This window comes from Aotus nancymaae, unplaced genomic scaffold (genome assembly GCF_030222135.1).
Source record: "Aotus nancymaae isolate 86718 unplaced genomic scaffold, 86718_ANA_hifiasm-v0.15.2.pri h1tg000036l, whole genome shotgun sequence".
Lineage (NCBI taxonomy): Eukaryota > Metazoa > Chordata > Mammalia > Primates > Aotidae > Aotus > Aotus nancymaae.
The window spans coordinates 60,973,047-60,985,923 of NW_026988450.1; the positions used below are offsets into that span (position 1 = coordinate 60,973,047).

The window sequence follows — 12,877 nt, forward strand, 5'->3', positions numbered from 1 at the left end:
ATTCAATTGTCCACACATATGCCTCATAAAATCTGATAATTAATGAGTTGTAAAAACAATATGTTGGTCAATCAAATATTTTAAAAGTTTCTGGCAAGACTACACTTGCAGGTTTGTTTTGCTTTATTCTGAAATTTGAGTAAAAGGCAAGGAGTATCTTTTATTTTCTTGCCTTCACAATTCCAAGTCTTTGAGCTGTTCATTGTCCTTCTAATTCTGTTACTTTCTATCCCTTTAGATATGATCTGGAAATCCTGTCCTCTGCATTGACTACCCCTCTTTCAGGGTAAAAAATACCAAAATCAAAGGAGAAAAAGGAAAGAGATTATAGAATAAACAGGTAACAACAACAGAAGAAAAATTATGACAAATCATTAAAGACATATGAAGAAGAATACCAAAGAATGCATCTGCCTTCAGCAATTTGTTCGTGTCTGTTTCCTCAGTATCTCTGCAATCTCAGCACTCATATGCTGTGAATAACAATTCCGTGTGTGTCATCAGAGGCTTCATGTAGACTCTTTTGTGTCCCATTATACTCTTTTTGTTAGGGACAACCATACCTTAGCTTTCCAAAATAAAATCAACTTCAGTTTCTCCGTCTTAGTTGTCTCTAATATCTAAAATAGCATATGAATTTTCCTATTTTCCATCAAAATATCTTGCAGACAATCACAAGGCTGTAGCCTTGTTTTGTGATGACTAGTGTTTTAAGTCATTCTCTGAATCAGCCTCTTGCTTTCAGCTTCTCCTTACAATATTGCTATTGTATCACTGCTAAATTTTAATACTCTATCATCACACGTAGTACAAGCTTATTGTTCCAAATTCATAAAACACAAGAAAAGGGTACAAAGGAATTAAAAATGGGCCAGGTGAGGCAACTCACTCCTGTAATACCAGCACTTTGGGAGGCCGAGGCGGGAGGATCACCTGAGGTAGGAAGTCTGAAACCAGCCTGAACAACATGGAGAAACCCCATAGCTACAAAAATACAAAATTAGCCAGGCATGGTAGTGCATGCCTGTAATCACAGCTATTCAGGAGGCTGAGGCAAGAGAGTCACTTGAACCTGGCAGGCAGGTGAGCCAAGATTGCACCATTGCACTCCAGGCTGGGCAACAAAAGTAAAACTCCAACTCAAAAAAAAAAAAAAAAAAAAAAAGAAAAGTAATAAAAATGATCTCTAATTCTACCACCCACAGATAATATGCTTATCTTTATATTATTTTTATTCTCTGCATACATACATGCAGACAATAAAGGCTACATGTTTATAATGAGTAGGATCATGCTATAACTTAATTCTTTTTACATTTAACTATATATTGTAAACTTTGTCCATGTCATTAAATATTCCATTATAATGTCCACTATTTTGTGAGTTAATTCCCATTTACTGCACCCCTAAATTACTGCCTATTTTTCACTATAACCTGGCCTGTTTCAGGTTCAGTGCTGAGCACTGTAAATAAATTATCTCATTTAATTATCACAAGAAGCCTGTGAAGTAGACATCATTATCTCACTTAACAGGTGAGCAAACAGAAACTCAAAGAACAATACATCTGCCATACATGGTTATTATACTTTGAACTGAAATTTGAATATATATATATATATATATATATATATATATATACACATTGGACATCAAAGTCTGCTAAGTTTTCTATATGGTTACATATCAATTTATCCTATATAATAAAGCTTAATTTTTCTAATTTAATTTACTATATAAATGTAAGTTTAATCAAAATGATACTTTACTAAAAAAGTGGTACTTTTAAAAAAATATTTTATTATATTTTATTTCTCTTTCATCTTGTCTAATGGTGCTGAGAAAACTGGTAATTTTTTAAGAATAACTGATGCAAGCAATATAACAAGATGGGAATTGTCCTGTAATAGAGAGTGGTATTTAAATTGGTACAACCTTCTGAAGACAATTTGATAATATTTACAGAAGGTTTTAAGCAGTCCTCTTTAGTGATGTGAGGTTTGTTCTTGCCGAGCTTAAAGAGAAGAAACTGAGGCCAACACAAGAAAATCCAATATGAAGGAATTTATTCAGCCTCCTGGGCAAGGTTCTGCAGCCAGACAGGAGGGGCCGGAGAAGTCACACAGACTCCTCTCAGACATGGGGTTTTACAGAGAGTGGGAGAGCTCAATTGGTTGTGGGAGCAGGACTACTATTGGGTAAGGTTACAAGCCTTTGTTTGCATACAGGACTTGGCTGCTATTGGTTAGAATTACTCGGCTGCTATTGGCTAGAAAGACTTGACTGCTATTGGCTAGAAAGACTCAGCTGCTATTGGCTAAAATCACAAGACCCTGCTTGCATACTGGGTTCTTTAAGGGAAAGCCAGGCTGTGCGAGAAGGGGAAAAGGGAACAACCTGAGCATGTCTGAGCTTTCGGAAAAAAGGCAGGGGGGTGTGCGTCCGAGCTCCCGGCAAGGCAATCGGCCTTACAAGTGACATAATTAATCTCTTTAGGAAAAAATATAACCAAACTATTAGAACTGTGCTTTAATTACAACATTAGATGTATTTATAATAAAGATAAAATTATGATATACATAATGTGAAAAAATAAATATATAATTTGTAATATCAAAAGAAAAAAATAGACCTTTAACAAAAAAGAAGTAACTGCACAAATTAGACAATGCTATGTGTCATTAATCAAAATCCAAACTTTATTTGCTTCAATTGTAGTTGTTGACATTTCAAATTTTACTTTAAAATTTTGATTCAAATTTTGAAAACACAATAAAGTATGAGAAACTCTTACATGTTAATATCAAAAAGAAAAACATTACAATATATATAGTAGTATCCCAAGCCTTTATATTAATTTGTTTACTAAACAGTATATATTGGACCCCTATTTAAGATAAGAAACTTTCCAGGCACTAGCAATATGGTAATGAATGAAAGATCTAAATTCTCTGCTTTCATATTAGCAGAAAAAACATATTTATTTTACTCTTTGTGCACTTCTATATTCTCAACTTTTATAATCAATTGAATATATACATAAATATACACACCACACACAATATATTTACAACCAGCATTAGCTGTACACATGTGAATGTTCAAAATTGCATTACATATATATGAGGTAATTTTAAAATTGGTATAATATGCATTTATAAATTATTCATAGTACCTTAAAAACATCCCTTTTAAAAAATCATCCAATTTAAAGTCTGAGTAATTCCAAAGTATTTTGCCAATTAAACACATTATCATTCTCTAACATTTTTCAGTACTCTTCAAAAAGAATTGTGTACATCATATGTAAATGTTATGGACTTAATTGTGTCCCCTGAAAAATTTATCTTGAAGTCCTAACCCCTAATGTGACTGTATTTGGAGACAGGGCTTTAATGAAGGTACTTAAAGTTAAATGAGGTTGCAAGGGGAGGATCTTAATCCAAGAGGACTGGTGTCCTTTAAGAAGAGGAAAAGCACCAGGAGTGTGAGTGCACAAACCATGGAAGAGATAACATCTACAAGCCAACAAAAGAGATCCTTAAAAGAGAGAAATCTTGGGCCGGGTGTGGTGGCTCAGGCCTGTAATTCCAGCACTTTGGGAGGCTGAGGAGGGTGGATCAAGAGGTTAAGAGCTCAAGACAGCCTAGCTAAAATGGTGAAACCCTGTCTCTACTAAAAATACTAAAATTAGCTGGGCGTGGCAGTGGGAGCCACTCTGTCTCAAAAAAGAAAAAGAAGAAGAAGATAGCAATCTGCTAGCACCTTGTTTTTGAACTTCTAGCTTCCAGAACTGTGAGAAAATAAATTTCTGCTGTCAAAACCACTCAATCTGGAGTATTTTGCTATGGCAGCCCAAGCAGAGCATATATAGTACAGGTATGGTCATTGTGCAGAGTTAAGTCACACAAATCATGGACTTGTCTGTGTGTGTGTGTGTGTGTGTGCGTGTGTTTTGTTTGTTTGTTTTTGGCTTGGGCTTTTTCTCCTACTCAGAAAGAACTCTCTTCTTCCTCCATGTATCTTAATTACACTTATTATCCAAAACTCTGTGAAAACCTTATAGGCTGACTTTGTTTGCCAATGAAATTCAACACCAGTCTTACTTTTAGTCAACACCAGTCTTACTTTTCTGAAATTCCATCATGTAGTTAATGATATAATTTAATACTAAATTATTTGATAATTCATTTATTTTATTTCTAGTACTCTAAATGGTAAATGAATGTTTTAAAGATAGGGATCATATCTCACATTATTTTATCATACTCTGTAGAGCCCAGTATATTAATAGCAGCACACAAATACAAAAAAAAGAGGAAGAGGAAAAAAGCATGAATAGAAATAATTTGGAAGCAACATTAAGTTAGAGCAAAAATGTGAGCCTGTACTTTCAAGGTACCCAAGTTTCCTTTTAATATATTCCATATCTAGACTGTCTGTCACCACTAAAGACATCTCATGAAGTGTCATACTCCCTTTGTTAGATATTTTAGATTCCTTATCTCTTCTGGCTCAATAGAAAGCAATAGAATATTTACTCATTTTTCTATTCAATGGATATATGGAGAAAACACTAGGAATTTTGTTAAAAAGTCTTAATTTCAACAGCTTAAGTCATCCATTGACATGAAATTGAGGAAAAATAAAAATAAAAATTTTAAATTAGAAAAAACAAAGATGTGAAATATTTTCCTCAAAAAGTCATTTCCATAAGAGCTGATAAAAGGCAAGCTATATGTTTCAAAATCATGATATACGGTATGAAACTTTAAAACTTGATGAAGCTTATAAATACTTTATAGTCTTTGAACTTACCTAAACAAATTGGGATTGGATAATTCCATCTTCTTACTGGTCCTGGCATACATGTAATGTGAGAGTGACCCTACATAAGCAAAACAATGCAGTTCAGTACACCTATATAAAAAGTTTAAAATTATTGTAGCATCATCAATTATTATAAAAACAATCTTAAGTACATGGTTTTATTTTTATATGCATATTTACTTTTACAGAAATCTTAGCATGATTAATGTAAGATTATACATACCTATAATAAAATGGAAAAAATAACTACATGATATTGGTAGAAAAAAAAATACTTCATATCACATTAGAATTGTGGTTTTAATATTTTTCTATCACAATATGTTTTACTAAGCTACTGCAGTGATTGTACAAGTGAAAGGGTCATATACATGGTGGTTTATAATAAATTGCTGTAATATACAAGGTGAAATAGGTTAAAGAATAATTTTTAAATTGTTTCATAAAAAATTAAAACAAGTCAAAGTATATCAAATTTTATATTGAAATATAATGTCCTGAAAAATCTGATTGTACTTCTGAGATTTACAATTTGTGATACAACTATAAAGACTATAAATTATTAATTTTTTAATTTTGCTTTCTCTGAAGAATTTATTTATTTAATATGTGAAATAGTATCTTCCTTAACTTTTTATTTTAATGGGTTTATTTTTTAAGGAAATTTTTATGCTCTTATAAACCTGAGGCCCTCCACAAAAATATTACAAAAGATCAATATAAATACATAAAATCAGAATATGCATTGCAAATCCGCTTCCTAAGCAAAATATACTTGTAGTAAATTTTCACTAATTTGGGAAATGTATTGTTATGGAAGTTTCATTCAGTGCTTTTAGTATCACTTCCTTTTATTTTCAAACTCTAAAAATCCAGGAATTCAGTTATCACAATCCTATGTGAATAGAGACAAAAATAGAGATTAATTTTTACTTTCAAAGTAAAGCTTTTAATTTAATTAATTAAAATCAAGGAGAAAGGACTTCCCTAACCTTTCTAATTTTGACTCAAAATCATTTTTGGTTACTTCAAAACAAAAAAATTTAGTCCATTCCAGCAATTTTTCTCATGTGTATATATTATTAAATATCGTGTACCCTTTTGACTTAAGACTATACTATGCAAACCAGGATCGATGTTGTAAAAGCCTGTGGCTTATCAATCATTTTTAAAAAAATATTCTGAAAGGGCAATGAAAAGCAAAACCACAACTTTAAAATAGACTTACCTGAAGAGAATATCCTTGATCACACTGAAAGGATACGACATCGCCAACCATATATCTGTCTCCAATTTTAATTCCACTGCTAGGAGTTTGTGGTTCAGGACAGGAATCCAAACCAATTGCTAAGAATATTTAATGATAACAATTTAAGTAACTTTCAAATGATAAATGTTTAAGTTAGGCATATTAAGTTGCTGAAACTGAATATCAGTGTCTCATCAAACTAGATACTACATTGAGACTCAGAACTTTCTGTGAACAAGATTTAACTGTAGATGTCAAGATCAATCCACATTTGAACACCATTATAAAGCTATACTTTTTAAATTTTTACAGCACCAGTCATTAAACCAGCTGTGTGAATATATCTAAATTGTGTTTTTAATTCCAGGCCTAATTTGTCTTCTACTGTAAAATAAAAGTAAAAATTTCTGAAAAGAAAATCCCCACATGAAAATTAAAAATAATTTTTAAGATAATAGAATGAAATAATACTTCAAAACATTCTTAGCAAAATAACTAAAAAATTACTTCCTATTTTGTCTCCCTTGCTTGCCTCTTTCTGCTTTCACTCCGAATAGGCTTTTAAATTCATGAGGTACATTTTTATGTACTACTTATATGTAAAATTTTTAAAATATAGTTATAAGCAGAACTTTTCTTTCTCTGAAGATACTATAATCAGAAAGGAGAGGACAAGCGCAGTGGCTCATGCCTGTAATCCATCCCAGCACTTTGGGAGGCCAAGGCAGGTGGATCACCTAAGATTAGGAGTTCAAGACCAGCCTGGCCAATGTGGTGAAACCCCATCTCTACTAAAAATAAAAAATTAGCTGGGTATGGTGGCAAGTGCCTGTAAATCCAGCTATTCAAGAGGCTGAGGCAGGAGAATTGCTTAAACCCAGGAGGCAGAGATTGCAGTGAGCCAAGATCTTGCCATTGCACTCCAGCTGGGTAACAAAGCAAAACTTTGTCTCAAAAACAAACAAACAAACAAAAAAAGAAGAAGAAAAGAAAGAAAAAGAAGAAAAAACGATGTCTCATTGAGACCCAAAAAGTATTATATACCACTTTAATTCAGTATTTTTCTGAATTAAAAAATAAGAATATAATTCAAAACACTTTCATTGTTTTTAATAGGTAAGAACTTTTTTTTTTTTATCTAGAGTAAATGGATAAATTCCTGAAAACACATAACCTCCCAAGATTGAATTTTTTATCTAGAATCAGTGGATAGATCCCTGTAAACATATAACATCCCAAAATAGAACCAGTAAGAAATTAAAACCCTGAACAGACTACAGAGTTCTAAAATTAAATCCGTAGAAAAAAACCTACCAAAAACAAAAATAAAGCCCCAGAACAAATGGATTCATGGCTGAATTTTACAAAACATACAGACAAAAATGATACCAATTCTAACAAAACTATTACCAAAAAATCAAGGAGAAAGGACTTTCCTAACTCATTCAATAAATGCCACCATCAACCTAATACCAAAACAAGGCAAATTCTTTATGGTATGCTAAGTATAAAATCATGTTGCCAGTGAAGAAAGATAATTTGACTTCTTTTTTTTCCTCTTTGGATGCCTTTTATTTCTTTCTCTTGACTGCTTGCTCTGCCTAGGACTTCCAGAAGTATGTTGAGTACACAACAAAAAAAGAAAAATACAGAATAATATTCCTGATGAACATAGTTTGAAAATTCCTCAGCAAAATACTAGCAAACCAACTCCACTAGCATATAAAAAGTTAATTCACTGTGATCAAAAAGGATTTTTCCTGGGATTCAACATTGTTTCAACATATGCAAATCAATACATGTGATTCAGCATGTAAACAGAATTAAAAATAAAAACATATGATCATTTCAATAGATGCAGTACAAGCTTTCAACATTCTTTAATGATAAAATCCCTAAAGAAATCATGCATCAAAAAAACACATTTCAAAATAATAAGAGTCCCATATATGACAAACCCACAGCTATTATTATGTTGAATGGGCAAAAGCTGGGATCATTTACTTTGAGAAGAGAAACAAGACAAGGATGTTCACTGTCACCATTGTACTCAACATACTTCTGGAAGTCCTAGCCAGAGTAATCAGGCAAGAGAAAGAAATAAAAGGCATCCAAAAAGGAAAAAACGAAGTCAAATTATCTTTCTTCACTGGTAACATGATTTTATACTTAGAAGATCATAAAGAATCTGCCAAAAGGCTCATGAACGGATAAACAACTTCAGCAAAGTGTCAGGATATGAAATCAATGTACAAAAATTAGTAGCATTTCTATACACCAACAACATCTAGGCTGACAGTCAAATTAAGAATACAATCTCATTTACAATAGCCACAAAACAAATAAAATACATAGTAATACATCTTAAGGAAGTAAAAAAATCTCTACATGGAGAACTACAAAACACTTCTGAAAGAAATATCAGATGACACAAACAATGGGAAAAGATTCCATGCACATGAATTGGAAGAATCAATATCGTTAAAATGGCCATACTTCCCAAATCTATCTACAGATTCAATACTATTCCTATCAAACAACCAACATCATTTTTCACAGAATTAGGGAAAAAATACACTAAAATTTACATGGAACTGAAATAAAGCCCAAATAGCCAAAGTAATCATAAGCCAAAAAAGAAACAAAGCCAGAGTTATCACATATCCTACTTCAAACTATACCATAAGGCTACAGTAACCAAAACAGCATAGTATGGTCCAGAAACAGACACAAAGGTGGATGAAGTGGAATAGAGAACTAAGAAATAAAGTCACACATCCACAATTAACTGATTTTCATCAAAGTTGACAAAAACAAGCCACTGGGAAAAGGACTCTCTAGTTAATAAATGGTCTAGGATAACTGGCTAGCCATAGGCAGAAGAATGAAAATAGACACCTACCTCTCACTGTATACAAAAATTAACTGATGATGGATTAGATATTTAAATAGAAGACATCAAACTTCAGGAATCCTAGAAGAAAATCTAGGAAATACCATTCTGGACATTGGCCTTGGCAAAGAATTTATGACTACATCCTCAAAAGTAATTGCAACAAAAACAAAAAATGACAAGTAGGATCTAATTAAACTAAAGAGCTTCTGCACAGCAAAAGAAACAATTAAAGGAGTAAACAAACAACCTACAGAATGGGAGAAAACATTCGCAAGTTATGCATCTGACACAGCTCAAATATCCAAAATGTATAAGATACTTAAACAAGTCAACGAGCAAAACACAAATATCCCATTAAAAAGTGGGCAAAGGTCATAAACAGACACTTCTCAGAAAACATGAGTGACCAACAAACGTGAAGAAATGCTCAACATCAGTAATCAACAAAGAAATGTAAATCAAAACCACAATGAGATGCCATCTCACACTAGTCACAATGGCTAATATGTAAAAGTCAGAAAACAACAGATGTTGGCAAGGCTGCAGAGAAAAGGGAATGCTTATACACTGTTGTTGGGAATCTAAATTAGTTCAGCCACTGTGGAAAGCAGTTTGGAGATTTCTCTAAGAACTCAGGACTACCACTTAACCCAATAATCTCATTACTGGGTATAGAACCAAAGGGGAAAAAAAAATCATTCTGCCAAAGACCCATGCACTCATATGTTTATCACAGCACTATTCACAGTAGCAAAGATGTGAAATCAACCTAGGTCCCCATCATTGGTGGACTGGATTTTAAAAAATATAGTATATATACACTACTAAATAATATGAAGTCACAAAAAAGAGTAAAATCATGTCCTTTGCAGTAACATGGATACAGCTGGAGGCCATTATTCTAGGAGAATTAATGCAGAAATAAAAAAAAAAAAAACAAATACCACATATTCTCACTTATAAATGGGAGCTAAACATTAGTAGACATGGAGATAAAGATGAGAACAATATGCACTTGGAGTTACTGGCTAGGGGAAAGAAAGGGGAAGTCAAGGGCTGAAAATCTTTGAGTACTAATATGGTTTGCCTATGTTTCCTCCATATTCCAATTCCCATGTGTCCTCTCCCACAACATGTGGGAATTCTCATCTTGAATTCCCATTTGTTGTCAGAGGGACTTGGTGGGAGGTAACTGAATCATGGGGGCAAGTCTCTCCCATGATGTTCTTCTGATGGTGAATAAGTTTCACAAGTCCTGGTGGTTTTAAAAAGAGGAATTCTGCTGCACAAGCTCTCTCTCTTTGACTGCTGCCATCCATGTAAGAGAGGACTTGCTCTTCCTTGCTTTTCACCATGATTATGAGGCTTCACCAGCCCCGTGGAACTGCAAGTTCAATTAAACCTCTTTCTTTTGTAAGTTAACCAGTCTCAGGTATGTCTTTATCAGTAGCATGAAAATTGACTAGTACAGTAAATTGGTACCAGTAGAGTGGGGCATTGCTGAAAAAATATTCAAAAATGTGGAGGCAACTTTGGAACTAGGTAACAGGCAGAGCTTGGAACAGGTCGCAGGGCTCAGAAGAAGATAGGAAAATGTGGGAACGTTTGGAACTTTCGGGAGACTTGTTGAATGGCTTTGACAAAAATGCTGATAGTGATATGAACAGTAAGTTCCAAGCTGAGGGAGTCTCAGATAGAGATGAGGAACTTGTTGGGAACTAGAGCAAAGGTGACTCTTGTTATGTTTTAGCAAAGAGACTGGCAACATTTTGCCCCTGGCCTAAAGATCTGTGGAGCTTTGAACTTGAGAGAAATGATTTAGGTTGTCTGAAGGAAGAAATTTCTAAGCAGCAAAGCATTCAAGAGGTGACTTGGGTGCTGTTCAAAGCATTCAGGTTTATAAGGGAAGCAGAGTACAAAAATTTGAAAAATGTTTAGCCTGAGAATGCCATAGAAAAGTATTTTCTGAAGAGAAATTCAAGCGGGCTGCATAAATTTGCATAAGTAATAAGGAGTTGAAAGTTAATTCCCAAGACAATGGGGAAAATGTCTCAAGGGTATGTCAGAGGTCTTCCCATCACAGGCCCAGAGACCTACAAGGTAAAAGTGGTTTCATGGGCAAAGCCAGGGTCCCCGTGCTGCGTACAGCCTGGGGACTTGGTGACCTTCATGCCAGCTGCTCCAGCCATGGTTGAAAGAGACCAATGCATAGCTCAGGCTGTGTATTCAGAGGGTGCAAGCATCAAGTCTTGGAAACTTCCCCATTGTGTTGAGCTTGTGAGTACACAGAAATCAAGATTGAGGTTTGGGAACCTCTCCCTAGATTTCAGGAGAAGTATGGAAATGCCTGGATGTCCAGGCAGAAGTTTGCTGCAGGGGCAGGGTTCTCATGTAGAACCTCTTCTAGGGCAGTGCAGAAGGGAAATGTGGGTTCAGAGTCCCTACAGAGACTCCCTACTGAGGTACTGCCTAGTGGAGCTATGAAAAGAAGGCCACCATCCTCCAGACACTAGAATAGTTGATCCACTAACAGCTTGCACCATGTGCCTGCAAAAGCTGCAGACACTCAATGCTAGCCCATGAAAGTGGCCAGGAGGGAGGCTGTACCCTTCAAAGCCACAGAGGTGGAGCTACCCAGGACCATGGGAACCTACCTCTTACATCACATGACCTCCATATGATGTGGTATATATACACCACTATATAATGTGCAGCCATAAAAAAGAGTGAAATCATGTCCTTTGCAGCAACATGGATGCAGCTGGAGGACATTGTCCCAGGATAATTAATGCAGGAATAAAAAAAACAAATACCACATATTCTCACTTGTAAGTGAGAGCTAAACGTTGGGCAGACATGTGAGACATGGAGTCAAAGGAGATCATTTTGGCACTTTAAGATTTGACTGCCCTATTTGATTTTGAACTTGCATGGGGTGGGTAGCCCCCGTGTTTTGTCCAATTTGTCCAATTTGGAACGGCTGTATTTACCCAATGCCTGTACCACCACTGTATTTAGGAAGTAACTAACCTGCTTTTGATTTTACAGGCTCATAGGTGGAAAGGACTTAACTTGTCTCAAATTAGACTTTGGACTGTTAACTACTAAGTTTATGCTGAAATGAGTTAAGACTTTGGAGGACTGTTGGGAAGGCATGATTGATTTTGGAATGTGAGGATGTGAGATTTGGGAGAGGCCAGGGGTGGAATGATATGGTTGGCTGTGTCCCCAATCAAATCTCATCTTGAATTACCATGTATTATGGGAGGTAATTTAATCAAAGGGCAAATCTTTTCCATGCTGTTCTTGTGATAGTGAATAATTCTTACAAGATCTGATGGCTTTAAAAAGAGGAATTCCCCTGGACAAGTTATTTCCCTTTGCTGCCATCCAGGTAAGTTGTGACTTGCTCTTTGCCTTCTGCCATGATTGTGAGGCTTCACCAGCCCCATGGAACTTTAAGTCCAATTAAACCTCTTACTTTGTAAATTTCCCAGTCTCAGGTATGTGTTTATGAGCAGCATGAAAACAGACTAATACAATTACTATACTCACCACCTGGGTAATGAGATCATTCATACCCCAAATCTCAGCATCATGCAATAAACCTATGTAACAAACATGCCCCTATGTCCCCTGAATCTAAAATAAAAGATGAAGTTATCTTTGTTTTAAAAAAATAGTTTATTTTCCAAAATAAACTAAAAACATAGCAAATGTAAATGGTTTTCTAAAAATTATTCATTGAAAGCCTTAACAAAATGTTTGATTCTTTGCCAAACATTTTTCAAATATGTGACTATTACTATTAAAAACTTTTTATCTTTATTAAAAGCCATTGTTGGCCAGGCATGGTGGCTCAGGCCTGTAATCTCAGCACTTTGGGAGGCCGAGGCAGGCG

The 12,877-nt window shown here is 34.7% G+C and overlaps 1 protein-coding gene across 1 annotated transcript in view; it reads right to left on the minus strand.

The window, feature by feature from the left end:
• The window catches only part of CSMD3 (CUB and Sushi multiple domains 3), a 1,293,678-nt gene that overhangs the window by 129,872 nt on the left and 1,150,929 nt on the right, over positions 1 to 12,877 (minus strand). Inside the window, exons 39-40 of the mRNA XM_012443291.2 lie at positions 6,060 to 6,178; positions 4,820 to 4,889 (exon numbers count right to left, since the gene is read on the minus strand). Of these exons, the coding sequence (XP_012298714.2) occupies positions 4,820 to 4,889; positions 6,060 to 6,178 (189 nt within the window). The remainder of the gene's footprint in view (positions 1 to 4,819; positions 4,890 to 6,059; positions 6,179 to 12,877) is intronic.